At 44.5% G+C, this 24,508-nt stretch overlaps 1 protein-coding gene across 1 annotated transcript; it reads right to left on the reverse strand.

Annotated features, from left to right (window-relative positions):
- Positions 1–753: 753 nt before the first annotated feature.
- On the reverse strand, positions 754–24,383 carry CEP57 (centrosomal protein 57). The gene is made up of 11 exons (XM_034758916.1): positions 24,227–24,383; positions 17,171–17,327; positions 13,301–13,480; positions 11,077–11,198; positions 10,420–10,536; positions 7,463–7,540; positions 6,143–6,247; positions 5,908–5,988; positions 4,913–5,157; positions 3,955–4,099; positions 754–2,208 (listed from the first exon to the last, which is right to left on the reverse strand). The coding sequence occupies exons 1-11, from the start codon at positions 24,254–24,256 to the stop codon at positions 1,972–1,974; spliced, it is 1,497 nt and encodes a 498-aa protein (XP_034614807.1). The 5' UTR covers positions 24,257–24,383; the 3' UTR covers positions 754–1,971.
- Between the last annotated feature and the right edge of the window lie 125 nt (positions 24,384–24,508).

Here is a 24,508-nt window from a genome sequence, read left to right on the forward strand (position 1 = left end):
TATAAAAAAAAAAACCCATCTGAATGTTGACGAGTCAGTCGTATCACTGAAAAGTAACCATTTCAGGAGTCAAAGTAAAGTGGAGGAAAGATGAGAAGTCTGTATGGCATTCTCAGTAAGCAACGTGGTTTTGTTGATATTCTAACTTTGTAGTTGTAGAATTACTGTAACATAATTGCTTTGTATACAACCAGAGCAACTTCCTGCTCAAAGGGAGTGTTTTCTTTTGGCTACTGTCCCAGTAACAATCCCTAGGTAGTTTATGAATTTTCCCATTATCTCAAATAATTTTGAGCTGGCAAATATTTAACATGAGCACCTCATACTTAATATCTAGCCTCACAGTACCCCTTGGAGGTAGGGAAACAAACACAGAGTGAAGGAGTTACCTGAGGCTACAAAGGATTCCTGTGGCAGAGCAGGAAATTTAACCCACATCTTCCAAGTGCCAGACTCCCATCTTCACTACTTACCTTATCCTTCCTCTCTACTCGTGCCACCTAACACCTTTGCTCAGGCAATGCTTGAGGTGAGTTTTAGTGCGGCAGGATTTTTTAAACAACAGTCTGATACAGGTCTGTCGCATCTTACGCGCATTTAACATGCGCGATTTCAACTTTATGCGGTCGGCAAAAACAAAACAAAAAACAGAAAAACAACACTTTTAATACTATACCTGTAGTGCGGGCGATTTCACCTGCCATTGAACTCAATGGGGTTTTGACTATGCGCGGTTTTTGCTTTACGCACAACCCGCGGAACGGAACCCCCGCGTAAGATGAGACAGACCTGTATTCAATTCAAAGAGTAAATTGTATCAGTGTCTTATGAGGAGTAACAAGTCACAGCTAGATAATTCGAAAGTATTAAAGAGAAATTTCAACTTACCTCAATCAGATTTGCAAGTTAATTTTATTGGTTTCCAATTATAAAAAAACTTTATAGACACAGGTAATTTGAATCTGTCTTCTGTACATGCCATTACTACGAAATTCTTTACATTATTAATATAATAAATAACATTCACTTAGGTGTGCGAGTCATTTAGCACTCATACCTGCACCACTAAAAAAGCAGATATCCAACCCAAAATGAATAATAATTCAAGTTAAAATTAAGCAAGCTGCCAGCACTGAATAGCATGATTGAGGCACTTGCAAATTAAAAATGTCTGCGCTTTACCCCTCCAGCCAAAGTGCACTAGTAAATGATAGATTTTATCCCAATGTTCCACATCAGAAGACTTTTCACTTAAGTGTGAAGGCACATTTCTCTCTCCAGTTTTAAGACATCATTACTATTAAAGGAGAATCAATTGGTAAGAAAAACTAGTCCAAAAGATAATTACTTTGTTCTTTCTTTGAGTGAGTTGAAGTGTCCACTGCAATTAATATTGGCTAATGGAAGGTAGCAGACCTGGAACTAGATAGTTAAACAAAACACTTATGAGGTTCACCTGCTTTTTCTTATGTTCTCAAAGGCTGTGCTGACAGCAACTGTGTATACATCCAGCAACTGATAACACCTTGTAGACTCGTGACTAAAGCTTCATTTTCGAATGGTGATATCCCTTTAAGCAGCCCCATGCAGAAGAGTTCAACAGCAAGAGTTGTGAAACCACACCTACCTTTTAGGCAAGCCACCCATGTGAACAATGAAATAAAACATCCTGCGGCAGGCGTGGAGGAAGGATACAGCTGCAAAGGGGTGGATAATGGAGGGTGGCATATAGACTCAGTAGTTCGATACATTACAAATGAGGCTTGCTTTCTCCAATCTGTGTTGTGCATGGATTAGAACCATAATAAATCAGACCTACAGCTGCAAAATGGGGGGTTTACATTTAAAAAGTGCACTTCGTATACAGTAGTCTCTTTCACACAGTAGGAAAGGCATCTCTTTTAGACCTGGAATGTGAGAAGTAAAGTTCAGACTGGTGGAGTTTAAGGAAAATACCAACCAGTACAGAAATCAGTAGTCCCAGCTGACGTCATCTTTCTGAAGGGAAGTCTGTATACTCTGCATGTCCCGCAACAATTGAAGGTTTTTCCGGCTTTTCTCTCCAGGTTTCACTTTGATGGGGCCAGCATCCTTTCCCCTGGTTGTCACGGTGGTTGTTACTTTCACTTCACTAACTCCACTCCGGCAGTCTCGTGTTTCTTCAGCACGAGACTTTTTGGACTTGCATTCTTTCTTGAGTTTCTCTAGCTGAAAGGAAAGCCCAAAGAGAAACATTAAGAGCAGCCCGGCTTCAGTTTACTTATTTCTCCCAATGGAATTAAAATCTCCCCTTTCACTCATGCCTGTGACTCAAATAGAAAGTTGAGCATCTATTACCAGGACAGCCAATCTCCTGGAATACTTAAGAAACTTCTCCTATACAGCGTATATATTTACTACTATAGCCAAGTGAATAATGTAAATCTTTAAGAACATGGAGATAAAATCTCTGATTCCAGTGCAGTGTGTGTTCTGAATTACTGTTAGCTATTTTAGAAATCACACATCTAACAGATTCTAGGGGAGTTTCCCCAATCGTGAGGACATGTGGATAAGAACTGACTTAAGTCTCCAATCCACACAGCCACTGCCCAACTTTCCCCAGAGATTACTGAAAAATTAAGTTTTCCATTTACCTACGGCAGATTGTATAGGCCACTCACTGTCCTTAGAAAGCAGCTACCTGAGGTGGTATGAAGAACTGGCATCAGCTGTAAAGATGTGTAAATAGGACAGTATGCGACTCAATTCTACAGTGGTGCAGGAAAATTTTTACTAGTCGGGCATACAGGATTCATGCAGAACCATGCAAATTGCCATATAATGTCAGCAATGCTACACCTGCCGGTCTGCAACAACTGTTTCAGTTTCTTGACAGGAGTAACTAATAAATTGTCTTCCTCCACTGGCCCAGACATTCCTCTGCAGAATAGGTTAAGGGCTATGAATTCTTCAGTCATCTGATTGGAAATCTAGTGCAGTGGTTCTCAACCAGGGGCCTGGGGCCCCCTAGGGGTCCTCAAACAGTTTTCAGGGAGGCCTCCAAGCAGGGCCAGCCTTAGACTCACTAGGGCCCAGGGCAGAAGGGGGCTGAAGCCTAGGTCCCTGAGCCTCACCTGGGGCTGAAGCCTTAGCAATGTAGCTTCATGGGGGCCCCAGGCAATTGCCCTACTTGCTGCCCCTGGCTTTTATATGCAGGAGTTTTTAGAGCATTTTTTGGGGGGGTGGGGGGGTCAGAAAGAAAAAGGTCGAGAGCCTCTGATCTAGTGAATGTGTGGGAAACATGCTCAACTGCCTTTGATTTCAGATGACATCTGCAGTTTAAGTCTTCAACACTTTGACTTTAGGCAGATGAAGTTTCTGACTCTAGAGCACACGCAGTGTCAAAGCTGGAGATGAGGAGGTTGAAAACTGCACTAAGATATGCTTCACAGCAATGTAAACTGAACAGGCTTGCCACACTGTATTTGATCTTTGGGGCAAAACAAACTTCAGTAAGATGAAGGAAGACTGGAGAAAGAAGAATCAGATATGGGATTGAAGTCTTTGATCAAAGTAGCTATCTTTAACTTTCTCTCCGATATTTGTGAAATGTGAATTATAAAGCAAGACCAGATAGATCAGCATATGCAAAGCAGAGGAGGACCGTCCAAAAATTTCGAGTAACAGTGAAAATAGATCCTGGGAACCCAAACCTTTTCCCGAGTAAAGTGTGGGTGACCAAAACCAAAAACACAACTAACTTGTTTTCCTCAATGTATGTTAAAGTCTTTTGACAACTTGTAAAATGTCTTTGTGGGATTTCCCCCATGTACAAATGGTTCTTTCTCCTGTGACCACAAAAGGCAGGTCATGTCTGCTTCTTCCAAATTCAGTTATAGCAGCATTTCAGACAGTGAAAAATTCCTCAAAATAATCATTTTACAGAAGCGCAACTGCAGACAACTGACTTACCCGTGTCCGATGTTTCCGGACTTTACTTATTTGGTCTGCCTTTGCCTCCATTCTTCTCACCAATGCCTCAAGTTCCCGCTCCAGGTCTTCCCTCAGGCCAACAGTTGGTGTTTCGTGGATTAGCTTTGCTAGCTGCTGGTGATCACTTATACATAATGACAGAAAAAAAGCTTGGGTGTGATTTTTCTCAACTTTACATTGTTTGCCCACTTGCCTGAGAAATGACATCTCTAGGGAGGCATATTATTAGTAACCAGAAACTGTCTCAATATATTTAATCTATTATTGCATAACAGTAGTCTGTAATGTTCTTGCTGGTGAGCACTGTCAATGTGGAATGCGTACACGGGCCACTGCTGCTGCACTAGATAACTGATCAAATTAGTTAGGCCTAAATATTACTAATTTAAGATTTACAGGGGTGGCCTCCTTTAGCCATATAGTCTTAGCGCTCAGTCAGTTCTGAGGAGAGAGTCCAATTTCCCATTCTGCATTTCCTTGGTTCATTTGCATTAGCTGCTATTTCAGGTCCATGCTCCTACTATGAATGATATGGGAGATTAGCAAAGCTGTTTAGATCCTGATAACTAGATGACTATTTTAGCAGAAAGAATAGCAAGGCAGCCCTCACAAAAGGGTAGTCCCATTTACCCACTTGTCTGATGCGTTATGAATGAACTCAGAGGTGCGTCTCTTGGAACTGCTGCTTGTAAATAGTGCAGGGCTCTTTGTATTAGTATGTTGTAATAACCAAAGTTGAATGTTGATCAACATTACAGGGGAAAAAGGCTGCCATGATTGGATAGAACTAAATCCTGATCCACCTCTGCCTAAAAGCATGCATCATCTTTGGATAAGGGACTGCATAACCCCCCTCCCTCCAGAAAACTCCCAACACCAAACCAAAATCACTGGCAGTATCAAACATTCACATTTGTCATTTAATCATGGGACTCACAAACTCATCTGCCCAAATTCATCCTGCAAAGTCAGCAACACTTCAGAAAGCTCTTCCTGGGATGCAGAGGAGCCTGTCGAGAGAGAGGACTTTCTGCCTTTGCTGGTGTGAGATGCGTTGCCAGTCGGCTTAGGTGGTGGAACATCACTGATCACACGATCGTTACACAGAGCTTTAGAGTGTTGTTTCATTAGATGCAACACATGTTGTACATTGGCTCCAACAGAATGGCTGGGACTAGTAGACTGAAGGGGAAAAGTAAAGTAGATGTGAATAGATCTCTTAACCTAGAGCAGGAAAGAGATTTTAGGACATTTTATTTAGAAATAATTCTACTTGTGTTTTTCCTTTTGATTTGCTGCTACTGACTTTTTTTAAGAAGAAATTTGTGTATGAGTGAATCCGTGCTTGTGAAAAGTACTTGACTAGCAGCCCTGAGAGCAGGGGAGACATTTCTGAGCATGCCAGCTTGGTGTTACAGAAGACCGAACAAAGCATTGCAGGAAAGGCAGGAGGGAAAATTAAAAGTTAAAGGAAAATAGAACTGTTAAGTAGTCTGACCACTAGGTGTCATGAAAGCACCAAACAAGATGCTAAACCTGTGGAAAAAACGCAGAAATTGGGCTTGTTTTTGACTTAAATGGCTTGAGTGTTGCTTGTTGGGTAGTTTTTGGCTTGTAGCTTCTTTTTTGATTGGCTCCCAGCAAGCAGGGGCGGGGGTGAGGGTGCACAGAGGGCCCACCACAGTCCCAGACTGCACGCCGGGGGATCTAGTCACATAGTGTTGGGGTTCTTAGGGATTGGCTTGTTTTCGCCTTGTTTTGAAATGGGATTAGCTTGATCGTTGGCTTACTGTGCAAGTCGGGGTGCTTATTTACTGTGTGAAAGTTGGCAACCGGGACCTGGAGCCCCGTCTTCTGAACTAACTTCGTACTCAAAGTGTAAAATTCTCCACAGCTTGCTATTTGTAGGCATTCAGAATTAACCCCACTCACCTTTCCAGCGACAAATGGCACATCACCCAGACACAGCCTGTAGTGGGGCTGTGCATGGAAATGTCTCGTAAGAGGGCGTTTCTAAGAAGAGAGAAACTGTCATTAGACGTGACCCTGCCAAACCCCTACCCCTCTGCTTCCTAGTAAAAAGGAGCCAGCTACCTGATCTCTCCCTCTCACCCACCCACTTCATCCTCCTTCCTTCCCAATGCAATTTACAATAACAGCATGCTACCTTGTCTGGCTGCTTGGCTTTCTTCTTTGTTTTCCTTGGCTTTGGGGGAACTGATGGCGTTCCTGCCCGCAACAGGAGTCGGTTAGTCTCCAGTCCTGTCTGAAGCTGTGAATGGAGTTAATAGTGGGAATTATGATTTTTTTGAAAAAAAAGGAAGGTGTTAAAAAAACAAAACAAAACAATCAAACCCTGAAGTCTGGGACTGGCCAGCCAAGGAGCAATTTTTAGACAGTAAACTCTTGGCAGCAGGGTCTGTCCTTTACTGTAGGTCTTGTACTGCCTAGAACAACAGTATGCCCATGTGATTAAGGCCTCTAGGTATTATTGCAATGTTAAACAACAGTAGTGACACTGAGTACAATAGATAATCTACAGAAATTACTTAAAAAAAAAAAAAAAACACACCCTTGAATTCAGTAGGAAAAAAAAAAAAATATTTTCTATCCATCCTAAAACAGGCCTAGAGTTCTTTCCTAAATGACCTAGGATGGGTCAAAAACCTCTAGGAAGTCAATCATTTTCTATTCAACTTTTCAGAGCAGAACCAAACAAAGCTAACTCAGCTGAGTCCTGTGATGTGGTCTCTACCAACCACGAGTGCTTTGGGACTTATAGTTCAGTAACCTTGGGAATAGCAGGCTGTCAAAGCATGCTTGGTACAAAAAGGCCTGTTTTCCTCAGTCTGGGGAGGAGAGGGTAGCAAATGTTTGCCTATGTGAAGGCTCAGGAAGGGCAGCAGTCTAATCTTTCCTAGGGCAAAAAGGGCTTGAGGAAGAAGCATGTAAAAGCATGTGAGGAAGCTTTGGAAAGGAACGGGATAATAGACCATTTGGAAGCCTCGAATGAAGAGAAGCTCCATGCAGCTTAGGGTGAGGGGCTATATATAGGCCAGGGAGTTTGATTTAGCTGGAGTTGAAACCATCCAGTTAACTGGGTGCACTGGCCAGATCTGGTAATGGTAAGCTGCATCCTCATCATCCTAGCTGGAGATGATCTGAAGGAAACACCAGACTAAGTTTGTGTTTTTATAGTAAAATATAACTTACTGGACACCCTCTTCTTGACAGGACTGGGGAAGTCACAAAATGTCACCCTTCCCAATTCCCAGTCCTGCCAGAGAAAGTTTTCCACCATTGCATGCAAAAGAACAGAAAAAGAGAAAATGGTGCCTTTGGTATTCTTGGACTCCATCACCAGCCAGACTGCAACGAGCTCTTTGTTACATTGCACATGAGAGATCCTATCAGTGAAAAGTTTAATGAGAGGGCGAGCTACTTGCAACACACAATAAAGCAGCAGAAAAGATTACTTGCTGGTTACCTCAGCTGCCTTCTCCTGCACAAGCTTCCTTGCATGTTCCTCCTCTTGGAGCTTCTGTTCCAGTTCTTTCATTTTTTTCTAATTGAAGTTCAATAAGAAAAATGTTACTGGTGGAATGCCTGGTTCCTTTTTTCTGAAGTCTTAAAATAGGAACTTGAACAAAATTAAAACTAATAGTTCAATGCATTGTTTTAGACCGAAGACTCCCTTCAGATTCAGAACAACTGTTGATGAGTCTCATCTGTCTTTAACAAGTACAAGCAGGCCTGAATATTTAAAATTGAACACACTGGATTTTCCCATGTTTAGTTCAATAAGACATTAATTACAATGCCTGAAAGGCTACAGCAAGTTAGTGAAGGGTGTAACCTACAAAGAAGAAAAAATGAGGTTTCTTTAAAAATACATAAAAGGCCTAAAAATGGTTTAACTAACTTTTTTTTTTTTTTTTTTTTTTAACATTAAAATTTAGGTCTTGTCGTGTGTCAGGCTAAAAAGACAGCTAAAGAACTAGCAAATTTTTTATGTCAGATACTATGCAAGTTGGAATAGAGACCTGAAACATATTTTGGGTTTATTTTTAACATCTGTAACTAAAATGCCTCAAACATTTGCGACAACGGAGGTCTTTGAACATCCTGACCGTAAGTTAACGACAGAGGTCAACAATCCATAAGAGACATCCAAGTGGTCTTCTAGCAAAGCCAGAGAAGACTGACTTCACATTCCTGATATTTCTAAGTAAAATACAAGGCAAAAAAATATAAAGAAGTACCCTTTGAAAAATCCTTCCAGGGATTCTTTATACAGCATGAAGCAGCAAAAAAGCACACATTTTCCTCTTCGCAAATCACTCCTAAGATGAAAACCTTGGCTTATGGAGATGAAGTCACAGCTTTGTGATGAGCATGACAGGTATAAACTCAGAACCTTAGAATGGACAGTAAAAAAAGCCCAGGGCTCTAGAACATGGCCTAACCTTCACACTGAAGATTAAACATTGCACCCTAATATAATCCAAAATCAAGCTGTCATCAGGAAAAAAAAAACACTGTATTCCAATTACTATGTATATAAATGGAAGCATATTTGTTAGTTTTTAGGGCAAAATGTAATATTAAAAAAAAAAAAACAGTTAAGTGCATTACTAAGTCTATGCAGTATTGTTGTAGCTGTGGTAGTCCCAGATACTAGAGAAACAAGGTGTGGGAGTGTGATCTTTTACTGGATCAACTTCCGTTGGTGAGAGAGACACGCTTTCGAGCTTACACAGAGCTCTTTTTCAGGTCTGGGAAAGGTACTCCCCCAGTGTCACAGCTAAAGACAAGGTGGGACAGGTTGTTTAGCATCCCGCCAGACATAGGGGGAAAGAAATGGAAGAGAAGGTGCTGGGAGGAAGGGAGGTTTGTAAATGGGTTAGAGATTGTTGTAATAAACCATACATTCAGTTTCTCTACGCAAGACGCTAAAAATCATAGATTGAGAAGTCATTGGAAAACTAAGAGCCTGTTTTATGCTGGTGTAACTACACTAAAGTCAATAAAGTTTCACACTCCCTAGCTGACATAGTTATGCTGGCAAAGCCCTGTTGCAAACACAACTACGCTATAGAAGAGTGCCTCTGTCCACTTGGCTAGTGTTGTTTACGGAGGTAGTGTAATGACGCCGGCAAAAGAACTCCAGTCTGACATAGCATCTCCACCAGGGGCTATCCCAGTACTGCTATACCAGCAAAGGCTCTGTAGTCTAGACAACGCCTTAGTCACAAGAGTTGATCGAAACTTCCTGGCTCAGATTTTCCACGGGGAAAAAAAACGAAATTTGATTTTGCCCCAAAATATCCAAGTTCTTCATGAAAACAAATATTTTATTTTTGGGTCACTTGGACCTGAATCAGAATATTGTATTGTGTTCAACTGACCCAAAATATTTAGTTTCAAATAGGGAACCAGTTTATTTTATGGAACTATCAGTATGTTGCCTTCTGGGCACTGTAGTTCAAGCCCCCAATCTCTCCTATGAGCCAAGCTCCCTGGCTGGACTACATCTTCCATAATGCAATTAAGATTTGCCTCTGACAACACTGTATGTGGTGCAGAGGGTTACCACTTTTGAAATGATGGGTCCCCAACAAGGCCATCCCACCGCAACCCCAAACTCCAACCACAAGGCAACATCCCCCCGCTTCCCCAACAGCCATTTATAGTATCTAAAGAGAGAACACATATAGATAAGATTGATATCACATGTCTCCTCACTCTCACACGTGCACGTGATGTACTTGCGTGCTGGTGGGCAGAAAGCTGCTGTATTTTCAACAGTTTTGATCTGTTATCGCGTAAACTGCGGAAGTGGGAACACTGCAGCATCTTTAACTGAACACAAACTTTTAACATTAGATATCCCAGTGCATTGTGATGATAATGCAAATCTTTAGACGCACATAAAAAAAACTGGCATATTAAATTATTTTTCTGGCAAATCCATAAAAAAACTGGCCAAGCTGGTCAAATACCAGCCAGATGGTAACCCTAGTGGTGCATCATGGTAGATGTAGTCCAGCAAGGGAGTCTGGTCAGTGAGCGAATGGATACAGCAGGTTCCCAAACTACAACTCCTATAAAGCAACATGCCCCAGTAAGAAAATGCAGTTTAATGTTGAAATGACTATAAATGAAGAGTTTGGGGTCTTTTAAACAAGCCAAAATGAAACCTCTCAATTTTGGGAATGTTTAAATGTTTCATTTCGATTGAAAACGTTGAAACAATTCAGAATTTGTTCCATACAAAAAATTCAACTTTACATCCTGATTTGGGTCAAAAATGTTAAAAATATCAGAATTTCCTGCAGGACGCACATTCAGCTCTATTAGTGATCTTTTTGGCAGAGGACCAAAACATGCTCAATACTCATGACCAAGACAAATCTGATTTAGTGTGCAAGAGGAATGACGGACCTCTGCTAGAGACTGCATTGCAGTTAGTTTGGTGTATTCTTGTTCCAGCAAATCCAGCTTTTCCAATTTAGATTGAACATGAGATTGATCTAGAAGTCGGTCTCTCTCTAAAGTGACCTACAAAGAGAAAAGGAAAAAGCAAAAAACTGTTAGAAATGCACCACCACAAAAGCCTCCACAATCATCCAAACCTTGAGTTTGAGAACATGCAGAGGCATCACATAATGCAAGGAGGAAACCAGGATAAGTCTCTACAAATGTTTTAAGGATGTAAACATCTGAGGGGGGGAAAGAATTATTTATAGACAAGGAGTTTGGGGGGGTTGCAGGCAGGGCCAAGCACTGTCCTAGAGGTATGGATTTGTCATTGGAGGGAACTAACAGACTCAGGATTTATTCATACTGTGAGAGCACATCTACTGACTTCAACAAGAGATGTGTTCATAAGGAGAAAGCAAAATATCAGTGTTGAAATAGGACTGGCAGATATGAGCAGAGAACTTTATTCTTAATTTATTTAGATTAAAGATAGGTTAAAGCAGCATAGAGAATCACATTTAAAGGTGCCAGAATTACAATGATTGCTCAACATCATGCCTTAATTCATTAACTTCTCTAGTACAACTAGCAGGTAAACTTGGATTGGGTGAAACTTACCTGTTTTTCCAAGACACTTGTCTTTTCATTTTCTGCATGCTTTATCATATTCCTCATATATTCCAGCTGCTTCTCTAAAAGCCTGCAACGAGATTCAGCAGCTGCCAGCTGAGAAGACAGTTCTAAGATAGAGAAAGTGGAAATGTGAAATCAGTCAGTTAATTCACTTCCGGTAGCATTCCCAACGTGCTAAGTGCTGCTCCAAAACAAAGGAACAGTCTCTGCCCCAAAGAGCTCACAGTTTAAAAATCCTCCCATGACACCAATCATGCAGTAGAGCAGAGCCTGGCAACGGGACTGGGATTCTGCGTGTCCCACAGGACCCACTGCCGTAATAGTGAGAGTGGGTAAAACATATTTTGTTATGGGCAAGATTGGGTGGGCAAAAAAAATCAGACTATGGTAATCTGCAAGAAAATACTTTAAAACAAAAAACAACACCTTTTAATACTTAAATTTAAGCGAAAAAAGATTTGATGTCTATTATTACAGTTAAAGTACATTTTTACATGGTTTAAGCAAGATTTGTTTTATTCTTGTAGTGATAAAAATTGTATCTGAATTCCATTTATACTTATATTAACCGACTTTTTGTAGCACGGGGGAAATCGGACTCTCATACAGGATCTAAGGTTTTGTGGATGGGAGCAGGATAAAAATGTAAGAAACAATACAAGAGTGGGTGGGAGAGAGAGAGTGGGTATTGCAGAGCGATATGGGACCAGGATTTAAAAAAAATAAATAAATAACTGTCCTGCACAGGGCTCTACAATAGAGTAAAATCTGTAGGAAGCTTTCATGTGAACTAGGACATCACTCCCTCCTCCATAGCTTAACAGAAAAAGTAAGCTGTGATTTAAAAAGAAAAAAGTCTTCAAAACAGTTCTCTAGTTCAGTGGCACAACCAACACATCTTTTCCTACTCTGAGGAAATCAGTCTGGCCACTTTGCCTGAAAAATCCTGGTGCTAATTGCTGGAATATCTGTAAATTTTCTCACACTCACAATGTACAGTCTCTACAACTAGGCAAGTAATCAGAATCCTGCAAATCCTGCTCAGTGACAAACAAGATATGGTAACAGGAACTGTTACGCATGTATCACAGACCACTAGCTTCATTTGAGCACCACTGGAATTATTCCATTTGTTTTTCAGAGAGTGACTTCACTTCTTCATCTCCAATCCTGCTGAACACAGTACAAGGCTACACTCATAACAAGATCAAAACGTGCCACCGTTGGCAGCCCTTCCAGAGCTCTAATAATGCAGAAAAATGTAACTTTTCCCAGTGTAGACAAGGTCTAATGCATTAAAGGAGCGTATATATGGCTAGGTCTACAGCCTGGATCGAGGCTCTGAGATTGATCCACTAGCAGTCGTTTTAGCAGGTTTAGTGAAGACCCGCCAAATCGAAAGCAGATCGCTCTCCAGTCAACCCCTGTACTCTATCCCCAATGAGAAGAGTAAGGCAAGTCAACGGGAGAGTTTCTCCCGTCAACCTCCGGCGATGTAGACCCCCATGATAACTTGACCTAAGACACGTCGACTCCAACTACGTTATTCATGTAGCTGGAGTTGCGTAGCATAGGTTGACTTATCGCGGTAGCATAGACATAGCCTATGAGTAAATTACTCCAGAATAATATAGGGTGTAATTTTAAAGCGCAATAGCTATTCTGGAATAACTCCCCAGGTGGACACTCTTATTCTTGAATCAGAGTGTCCACACAGGGAGCTATTCCAGAATAGTTTATTCTGCAATAGCCATTCCAGTCAATTTCCTTGTGTAGACAAGCCCTAAAGCCTGGCCTATGCTAGAAAATTAAGTCGGTTTAACTATATCAGTCGGGGTGTGAAAAATCCACCCCCCTGAGCAATGCTGTTAAGCCTACCTAAGTCCATGGGTATGCAGCACTAGGTCACTGGAAGAATTCTTCCATCAACCTAGCTACCACTTCTAGGGGAAGTGGATACTGATGGGAGAACCCCTCCCATCAGGGTAGGTAGGTTGTGTCTATGCCAAAGTGCTACAGCGGTGAAGTTGCAGTGGCGCAGCTGTGCCACTTTTAAGTGTAGACAAGCCCTAAGTCTCTGTGGGCGCAACACACAAACAGTTTATTCCTGGCAGAATGTTCCCACACAATACACTAAAGCCAGTCAGCTACCGTGGGTGGAGTTTGTATTGTTACACCCTGACCACGCAAAGGCTACATGTGAACAAACCTTGATTTTGCTTGGACACCTCCGTCTTGGAGTGCTCCCTCTGTTGTATTTGCTCATTTAGCACTTTCTTATAGTCAGATGTTTCTTTACTCAGGTGTTTCACATTCTCCTCTGCCTGAATCCGTTCCAGCTCTAGTCGGCGAATTTTCTCCTGAAGATTCTTCAGAGCAGAAAATATTGCTGTAATTGAATTAGACATCCTCGTTACACGCCAGTAAGAGACAGCGCCTCAAGTTGCCACTTGAATATTAAACGTTTCTTTTTAAATGTGGCATTTGTTAATATATTAACAACCACTCCCTCCACATGCCAAGGTCCATGCAACACCCATGTCCCTTAAGTCTGGTCAATACAGGGGAAATTTCCCCCAAGGTCCTAACTGATTTTTAAAGAGTCTCAGCTGAATAGAGTTTCAAAGTGCGTGAGGTATTGGGTAAACCAGACTGCATTGGCCTGAACAAACTTGCTTCAGTTGATCCAGTTTTGAAATCAGTTAGCCGTTTGGGGGCAACTTCTACAGCACAGCCCCTACTGCCAGGCCCCTTTACCCACAAGTTGATTTTGGCCCTTGACAACATCAGAAGAGTCACTGGCTATCTTTGCTGGGCTCCCTCCTTCAACTCTACCTGCACTGAAGACATACTGGACAAGTGGAGCTAGTGCTCAGTGACAAGATAAATTGCCTTTAAATTAATATAATCAACAACAGATTTCCTGACTGCATCTCTCATTCTATCATATAGGTAGAAGAAGACTGGCACTGAAGCGGTAGTAAGGTGCAAGACTGATACCCCACTATAAGCTCAATGGGATATATAAACCAGGGGTGGGCAAACTTTTTGGCTGAGGGCCACATCTGGGTGGGGAAATTGCATGCAGGGCCATGAATGTAGGGCTGGGGCAGGGTGTAGGAGGGGGTGCAGTGTGCAGGAACGGGCTCAGGGCAAGGGGCTGGGGTGCCGGAGGGGTACGGGATGCAGGAGGGGACTCAGGGCAGGGGGTTGGGGTGCAGGAGGGGTGCGGCAGGGGATTAGGGGCTCAGGCCAGGGGGTTGGGGCGCAGGAGGAGTTCGGGGTGCGGGCGCTTACCTCAAGTGGCTCCAGGGTGCAGGCTCCCTACCTGCCCTGGCCCCGCGCCACTCCTGGAAGTTAGCAGCATGTCCAGCAGTGGCTCCTGGGGGTGGGGCGGGGTAGGTGGCTCTGCCTAGCACTGCCCTCACCTGTGGGTACTCCCATTGGCTGCGGTTTCCCGTTCCCGGCCAATGGGAGCTGCGGGGGACAGTGCCTGCAGGCGAGGGCAGCGCACTGAGGCCTCTTCCCCCCTCTCCTCCAGGGGCTGCAAGGATGTGGTGCCAGCCGCTTCCGAGAGCGGTGCGGGCAGGGTAGGCAGGGAACCTGCCTGAGCCACACTGTGCCATGGAGCTGGCAATCCCGCAGGCCAGATTGAGAGCCCTGACGGGCCGGATCTGGCCTGCGGGCCATAGTTTGCCCTCCCTTGATATAAACAATTACTCGCTAGCATTTCAGTGTGGCTACAGACTCAACCAGTGCATTAGTGTACACTGTGAATACTCACTGAAACCAGGGAGGTGAACGTGAGTCAGAAGAGATGCAAAAATCCTCTTCTCCACAGTGTTGCTCTATTTTCCTCCTAAGCTGCCCTTCTGGGTGCCACTTTTGTATCCTTCTCCCATTGCTGTTTTTTTCCCTTTTTCCCCTTTGATTTGGAATTCCCTCCCCACTTCACTTGCACCCTTCTCTTAATTCAAATTCCTCCTTTAACCACCAATTATCCCACAGAATCTTTAGACAGTCAACTACCACAAAAAAAGAAACTGCATCATCTTGAGCTGAAACCTTATGCTGGTCATCTAAGGTATTATGGATCTACACTGTATTGTCTAATACAGGCCCCAATTCTGCAAAAGGACCCTTACTCCCATGTGAAGTCCCATTAAAGCAGAATACATCTATACAGAGACCACATCTGCAGATTAGTATTGTTAAAGTCACATTAACATGACACCTCTGTACTGAAACCCACACTGAAGGTAACAAAGCAGGTGCATTTATTAAAAAGATTAATACATGCAAGGGTGGATATTGACGTCTTGATATAAGATCAAGAAAGGGAAAGAACAGTTACTACAGTATAGTGGGCAAATTCTGAAGCAAAGACATCAAACTCAATTGTAGAGTGGTAGACAGACAAAAACCACTGTTACTCTTAAAGTAACTAATTAATAAATAATAATAATATATAAATGAATGATAAGTGCATGGGTGTACATTTTTATACGTTACAGCTATAGAAACTGTAGCATTTAAAAGTATGGACACAAACAGTCAGTGGAAAGTAGCTAAATATTTGGATGAGCTCAGGCAGACAGGGTTATAGACAGCATGACTGTTCCCAATGCGACAGCAAGAGACTGGATTTTTGTTTGTTTGTTTTTTAATTGCGGTACAGATCACACAGCACCATTTTTGAATTAAGAAAACTCTCTCACATTTTTGCTACCAGACTATTTTACAAGTCAATGTTCTGGTGTTAACAGGTCTTCAGCGCTGAACAATGAAAACCAGCTGCACACCGTGGCTTCAGTTTACCACTAGGCAACATATGAAAATACACCTTCATCAATAATTTGCAGGAGAGCTCTTCCTGCACTAATGAATACTTCTATGTTTCAGCCACAGTGCTCCTTTAATTATGTATCAACAGCACTCTCAGGACAGAAAGCAGTTTACGTGCCAGAGTGCATGTTACATTTAAGAGGCAGTCTGTGCTAGTTTACTACACTGGCCATTAAGGACCAGGCCTTCCCCAAGTCAGACTGCCCTACAACATGCATTACAACAGCCACTCCAACCACGTTATACTACTTTTATAACTTAGAGTTTGAATCCAGTGGTTTAGGTTCAGCTTAATCCTTCCCTTTCTTCCATCTCTTCCCCCCCCCGGAATCTCAAACTCTTCACAAATCCACCCCTCCATACAACTCCGCTCTCATTTCATTTCATACCCCCTCATGGGTAGTGCTTTTCCATGTCCTCTAAATGTTCCTCTGGCAATTCTTCCCCTTCTACCTTTTGTATCCTGCCCCTTCCCCTACACCGAGTGCCTCCCCTCTCCTTCAAACCCACTTCTGAGCTCAAATTAAAGCCCTAATCACTGGGGGAGTTGGGAAGGCAGGACCACATGTCAGTCATAGGCTACCTTATAAAGTCAATAGCCAGCTACCCATCCATCCAGGGAATTGCACTGTTTTCAGTGCAGCTTGACTGGCTCAAAAATCAGACTTTTAGGCACAGGAGGTAGAAGATTCTCAGCCATGGGACTCCAGCTATGGCAGGGGTTCTCAACTGGGGGTTGGGGTCACAAGGTCATTAAGTGGGGAGTTTGCAAGCTGTCCGCCTCCACCCCAAACCTCACTTCACCTCCAGCAATTATAATAGTGCTTAATTAAAAAAGTGTTTTTAATTTATAAGGGCGGGGGAGGAGTCTCATTCAGAGGTTTGCTGTGTGAAAGGGGTCACCAATACAAGCGAACCACTGAGCTATGGAGTGAATATTGCTCTGGGCTGTACTAGATAGTGTTTAGATCCAAATAAAAGAAACACCTCTTTGATTAGACCTTTCCCTGGGAGCAGTATCACCCTCAGACAGATCCATAATGGGACAGTGAGGAGGGCAAAACAGGAGGAACTAAGGAAAGAGAAATTACATGAAAGAGAGGAGAGATTAAACTACACCTCCCCTGAGTAAAAGCAGGAGAGACAGTGAGATTACAGCCCTTTGTGGGCATACTCTATGCTTGTTACATGGCACCCAGATCCCACAGCAATAGATGCAGGACTGAAATATTACCTCTGCTGTTACTTTCTGGATATGGAATTACTGGTTTCTCAGGGGAGCGCTGCAAATCAGAATTAATGAAGGGTTTGTATTTCGGATAATCTACAAATGACGCTGCAGAGAGTCCATCTGTGATGGATGCAGATTTACAACTTCCACGTAGAGTACCCTGAAAAATGAAACAAAGTTGTTACTTGCAATTCTCATTTTCCAGTCACTAATTGCAACGAGCAGGGAGAATCAGATGTATATGGTGGTCATTATGCGATCAGGTTCTGCTACAAAAGTATGGGGGGAGGCGAATGGATGCCCTCTGAAGAGCCTGGGAAGGGGAGCTGGCAAATTACTCCAGCCTATGGTACACGTTTCTCCTCCCCAGCTCCTCCTAATTACTGATGGAGTGCTCAGATGCATTTTGATTTTCATGAGCACTGCAAGAGATTAATAATATAATTACATTGCAAAGGCCAGATTTCCTGCCCCACCATCTGGGACTATGAGCTTCATTTTCACCCTAACTCATATCAACAGGGTCTGATGTAAATAAGAAAAAAAAAATTATTTTGTTCTATTCCTTTGTTTCACTATACTTGCCCTAGCACCAGACTTTTATCCCTTTACTCCCCACAACTGAAGGGGACAGGCTGGGTGCATACTGGGACCTAGCATATATACAACACATCTTCAAGATTCAGAAAAACATGTTTGCATGGAAAAGCCTAGGGACATATAATCAACTGCGGTTTTCTTTCTTTGCTTAAGTGGCACCTAGCCACCACCATGCATTTTTTTTTTCCCAGAGAGTCTATTTAAACACTTGGACATAAAATTTCATAAAGCAAAATAAATATTTGCCCCTTTTACTTATTTGCATTTCCCTTGAGAACAATCTGGCTACAAGTATGTTCATTCAGTTACTCTCTGTTTGAATGTTGCAACGAAGAGTCAATATAACCATCCACTTTGGATCAATGTTGACAACCCCCATTTTAAAGTATTAACTATTGTATAGTTCAGACAAACATTTCTTGCCACAGTCCAAATAATATCATGCTTTCAAGTACATTTCACTTATGAATGTGGCCAAGCAACAGTTTCATAGGCTACTCCACAAACTGGGACAGGACTGAACTGTTCCAGATGTTCTGTAACTTACTGAAAGATAATGAGCTTTACAGAGACTTGGATATTTGAATTTTAAAAGGTTCAAGAACAGCTTAGAGAGCACTCATCACCCCAATAAAATCACAACCTCACCAACTCAAACGTCATGACAGACCCCCCCTAACCCCCACAAAAACCCCATGAGATTGGCTTAATTCTTTTTGTAACATTATTTCTTTTTAATCTTTTTTTCCCCCCCGATTTTGGAACTCTTATGGGAAGGACCCCCTTTGTATGTGATGTTTCAGGAAATGCAACCTGAAATGTACAAAAATTAACATGAAAATGGAGGGACCTCCATCAAGGTCAGTCTAACTTATGGGCCATATTCACCAACCACAGTTTCTGTTCCCTCTCCTGGGCGTTACCCCCGTGACATAAGTTGCGCCAACAAAAGCGCGGTGTGGACAGCACTATGTTGGCAGAGAGTGTCTCCCGATGCATAGCTACCACTGCTCGTTGGGGGTGGTTTAATTATGTCAGCAGGAGAGCATAGAGCGGCTACACAGACCTACAACGGTGCAGCTGCAGCGGTACAGCTGTAAGGTCCATAGTGTGGACACAGCATAAATAATACTCTTAGACTTAACAGGAGAAAAATTAAGAGGTACAAGCAAGGGAGCAAACACCTTTTTAGATTAGATTTGTACAGGCTGTACAAAAGTTAGATGAGATTATAAAGAACTGGAGAACCCAGGAGGCAGAAAGGCAAAGGAGGGTTCTTCCAGATACACCTCTACCCCGATATAACGCGACCCGATATAACACAAATTTGGATATAACGCGGTAAAGCAGCGCTCCAGTAGATCAAAACAAGTTCAATATAATACGGTTTCACCTATAACGCGGTAAGATTTTTTGGCTCCCGAGGACAGCATTATATCGGGGCAGAGGTGTAGTAACTGTAGTAAACTTGCAGAAAGGCAGCAAGAGGGAGGTGGGTGCGCAAGATGAAGAGAGTCAGCAGGGAGGCAAGTGGAGTGGGAGAGGATTCCTGAGATTTTGAATTTGGATCCAGGCATGACTGGGGAAAGTGGGTGGAGTCTGAAGCTGAAGATGACAGCAGGTACTAGCACCCAACTCCTTTACATTCCTACCAGGCAAAGCTGCCTAGGAATTTTGCAGTTGAGTTTTTCTGCCGGCAGTACCCTTTTAGAGGAAAGGAATAGCAATTTGATTGTCTTATGCTGGGTGACACAAATGCAGGGTGGGACAGATTCACATAGATAATAGTCAGACCCTGATCTTCAGCCTAGATATCAAGAGAGAGGACATTACATTGTCTTGGACAGACCATCACCTCACCAAAGCCAATGGCTCAGGCAATAGAAAAGACCAGTCATCCTGATTTGACCACGAAGGCTCATGAACTCCAACCAATTCCAAAGCCTGCTAAATGGCAGCAGCATTCCAGTCATAGGATGAGGAGTCAAGGTTACCTGTGGAATAATCACCATTCTGCACTGGCCTCTGCCATTGACATGCTGTCTTACAAATGAACCCTTCCTCCCCATCACCAACACAGACACCCTTCGGTTTTTGACACCTTGTGTTAGATGAAGGAAGGGGGCAGCAACTCAAGTACTTATGCAGAAAACAAAGGCTGATTCAGACAGGAAGAAACATAATTAATCCCTCAAAGCCTATGCTGAGGCTGTATTACAGGTAAGGCTGCATGTCCGTGACCTCCGTGACTTCTGCAGCGGCTGGTGCTGGCTCGGGCTGTCTGAACCAGGCAGTCCCTGGGCTAGAAGCAGTTTGGGTGTGTGGGAGGGGGCTCAGGGTTGGGGTAGAGGGTTGGGATGTGGGGCAGCACTTACCGGGGGGAGCGGGGGCTCCCTGGCTCCCACCAGCGTGTCCCTGCAGCTCCTAGGTGGAGGGGCAAGGAGGCTCTGTACACTGCTGCGGTTCCCAGCCAATGGGAGCTGTGGAGCTGGCGCTTGTGGCGAGAGCAGTGCGTGGAGACCCTTGGCCGCCCCTCCCCTAGGAGCTGCAGGGACAGGCTGGTCAGAGCCAGGTAGTGAGCCTGCCAGCCCCGCCAACCCTCTTCCCCACTCCCAGCACTAGCAGGGGTCCTGATCTGCATGCCGCCCACCCCCAGCAGGGTCCCAGGCCGCACGCTGCCACCCACACACATACACCCCCACCAACGGGGGTCCCAAGCCGCACGCCACCGTACGCCTCCCCCCAGCACCAGCAGGGGTCCTGGGCCACCCCCCGCCATACTTGCAGCACCCCAGACTGCCCCCTCACCCCAGAGCACCCACGTCCCCTGGCCCATGTTTTAGTTAGGGGTATATAGTAAAAGTCATGGACAGGTCATGGGCCATGAATATTTGTTTACTGACGGTGACCTGTCCATGACTTTTACTAAAAATACCCGTGCCAAATCCCTCCCCAAGGAGCTTTCTACCTGCCTGCATTTCCCAACGTTCAATACGTTCACTCATCAAGAAGTTCTTGACACCATAAAGGAGTCCTGATGCAAGACTTGTAAATCCAACCCATGCCCTTCCGGGCTTGGGGAAGAGAATCATGAACAACTGGTGCCATTCCTGACCAAAACACCTCATTCAAAGACTGAATCTTCCCTTCTTCCTTCACACACACGGAAGTCCAACCAACACTGAAGAAACCCACCCTGGATACTTCAGTCTTAGCCATCCATTGCCCAGTGTCAAACCTGCGCAAGCTCATAGAGAAGCCAGCCAAAGGTCAACTACAAGCTCATGTAACTGAAGCCAACATTCAGATAGACCCAGTATAATCAGAAGTAAAACTGCCTTAGTGTGGCACTTGCTATTCCAAAGTATGAAGAGCTGGCATTGTCACTTTTCACTCCACCAACATTTAGAATTCTAACAGAGCCGGTACAGTAAACCCCCAACTGAGGATGGATTTCACTTTTAAAAGCCCACATCTTAACAGTATATTTGAGATTACATTTATTATTCAATCCTCTCTCTGATTTGAGGCCAAGACTGTTGCTCTGACTTCTGTCCCATCTGAAGAAATAACATTCAGAATGCCCACCTAGGGACTATGCCGAGAGGACTACAAGCATCCCTACATCCCACTCCCCTCCCCTATACACTCTGACTGCTGCAGGTGGAAAGCTGGGGCCACAGGAGTGGAGCAAGCTTAGTGAGACAAAATTGAGGAAGCTAAGCAGGGTTAGGCCATGTCTACACTACAGGTGCTGCAACAGCACAACTACAGTACTATAGCCAAACCGCTGTAGCAGCACAGTGTAGAGCAGGGATCGGCAACCTTTGGCACATGGCCCGCCAAGGAAAGCTGCTGGCGGGCCGGGCCAGTTTGTTTACCTGCAGCGTCTGCAGGTTCAGCCGATCGCAGCTCCTACTGGCCGCGGTTCACCGCTCCAGGCCAATGGGGGCTCTGGAAAGCAGTACGGGCCGAGGGATGTGCTGGCCACCCTTCCCGCAGCCCCTATTGGCCTGGGACAGCAAACCGTGGCCAGTGAGAGCCATGATCGGCCAAACCCACGGACGCGGCGGTAAACAAACCGGCCCGGCCCGCCAGAGGCTTTCCCTGATGGGCCGCATGCCAGAGGTTCCCTGATGTAGAGGTCTCCTCCAGCAACAGAAGTTTTTCCATCACTGTAGGAACTCCACCTCCCCAGTCAACAGTAGCTAGGTCAAAAGAAGCATTCTTCCATGAGCCTAACTGTGCCTACTCCAGGGGTTAGGTCAGCATTGCTCCGGCACTCAGCATGTGGATTTTTCACACCCCTGAGCACTGTAGCTATGTCAACTTAACTTTTAAGCGTAGCCCAGTCTTCAGTCATAGCGGGCAGCTATTTCTAACCTGTGGCCCAGGAAGTGAGAATAGTGCTTTCAGCTAATGATTTATGGCCCGTTGCCAGAAGTTCTCAGAAGTCAGGCTCATGCACCATGCCCTCCCAGCAGTTGCACCTCCTCTCACAAACAGAGTTGCTAGCAAAACGAGCAGACTTCACTTGAGGGCCATGAATGTCAGGTGAAGGCAGCAGACCAGGAAAGTGTGGGGAAACCACATTCTCGTGGCAATTCTAGCTTCACTGTCCAGGTAATTCTCTAGGATCATCTGCCTGGTAGCCTACAGACCAGTACAGCAGCCTCAATTGTATCCTATTGTGCTTCCCACAACAGTCATGCTTTCTTCTCTCCCCTTCCCATGGAAGTTAGAGAGAGAGAGAGGGTGCCACTGTGCTTTCCTGAGCTAGGCTTCTTGGGAAAGATGCATGTGGGGACATTTGAGGTAAGTCTACACTGCAGCCTCCCAGCCTTGGTAGCCAGACTCAAGCTAGCACAATAAAAATAACAGTGTAAACATTGCAGCTCAGCCTGGCACTCCCAAGTTCAGAGCCAGGGGGCCAGGAAAGCTTGAAAGCCTGAGTTACAATGTCTACATCACTATTTTTAGAGCATTAGCTTGAGCTGAGCTAGCATAAGTCCGCCTACCGAGCATGGGAGGCTCTCTCCCAGCTTCAGTGAAGACATACCTTTCTGGTCCCTAGATTGTGATTCTTTGGGCTTTTAGGCCTTGATTTTGCTTAAGAACGCTGCTAATGCTTAATTTTAAGCCTGAGTAGTGCTGAATTGAGCCTATGAGGCGTCCTAGAGCAGACATCATCAAACCAACAACCCTGGCAGACACCAGAAAGTGCTGGAAAATACAAATAAACTATTACAACGTTCTATTTCTTTTGTATAGAAAAGTCCTTTAGATGGGAATTTACCCTCCTCACTATACCAGAGTTTGAGGTGACAGCAACTCTTTTAAAAGGGCAGCCTTTTAACAGCTGAAGCATTTTCAGAAGATCTGTCATAGAAATGCACCACTAGACTGAAGACATTTAAAATTCCAAATTTCACTTGCGCTTGCAAACATATTTTTCAGATGTTCAATATCTTTTAGTAATTTATTCTGCTTGGATTAGGTTTTGTCTTCAGCTTCTAGTAACGTAAACACCTCTTCTTAGCAAACTGTGTTGGTCTCCACTATTTCTCTGGTGGCCACAGATACCACCAGACTGTGCTGTGCAATACAGAGACTCCCATGTAGTACTGCTGAGAGGTTTTACACTCAGAGATTTGTATATTTTTCTGCATCACACACACAAAATATTATAAGTTTTCTTAATAGACATTTGAAGCCCTTTGTAAGTAAACATGTGCCATTAGCTTATTAGATTCCATGCAGCATCACCATGATGTTACCCATCCAGAATTCTTTAGCCAGCTCCAAGCTGCTGAGGGATGGTAAGAAACAGCTGGAGACCTAGAGATGTATAAAAGCTATGCATATTATTTATTTGCATTACGGTAGTGCCCAGAAGTTTCAAATCATGGAGGTGCTCGGGGGCACCGTCTCCCATCTCCAACCAACCCAGGTCAGTGCTCAGGGGGGTGGGCAGAATTCCCACCAAGATCTGGGGAGAGGAGGTGTGCTCCTTGAGGGGGTCTTTCCCCACCAGGAACTGTGCTGGAGGAGGGAATTGATTCTAGCAGACTTTCCCAGCCAGGTCTGTGCTTCGGAACAGAACAGGGCGGAATTTGGGTGTCTTTGCTCAGGAGGGGGGATTCTCACCAGGATCCGGGCGGGGGGTGGAGGGGGCGAGCCAGAGGGGGCCTTTGCTGGGGCGGGGAGTCCCCGCCAGAATCCGTGTTAGGGGGGATGAGAGGGGGATCCAGGCTGAGGGGGAGTGATCGGGGGTCTTTCCGAGCCAGCTCCGTGCTGTGGGGGTGACCGGGGGATCCCCACCAGGATCCGCGCTGGGGGAGCCTCAGGTGATCCGGGGGGGAATCCTGCCCCCCTCCCCGGGGCTAGGCTGACAGGAGCTTCCCCCCCGGCTCATACCGGTGGACAGGGGAGGGCCCCCACCCCGTCGCCATTTCTCACCATGTGCTGGGGGTCACCAGCCGCCGCCATGTCCCCAAAGGGCGGGCACAGCAGGTGCGGGCCCCTTTAAGGCCGCGACGCCCATACAGCCGCCACCCCCACTCCAGTCCCAGAGGCGCCTCTACGCCAACAAGGTAGTGCTTGACTGACATGGCAATTGACCAATGAGGAGGAGGGAGCGGGGTTGCCCAGTCTAGATCCCACCCCTTACGAAATACAACGTCTGTGCGTCACAAGCCGATATTTGATTGACATGTCAGCTGTCCAATCAAACGATAAAGA

The sequence above is a fragment of the Trachemys scripta genome, chromosome 1 (genome assembly GCF_013100865.1).
Source record: "Trachemys scripta elegans isolate TJP31775 chromosome 1, CAS_Tse_1.0, whole genome shotgun sequence".
NCBI lineage: Eukaryota > Metazoa > Chordata > Testudines > Emydidae > Trachemys > Trachemys scripta.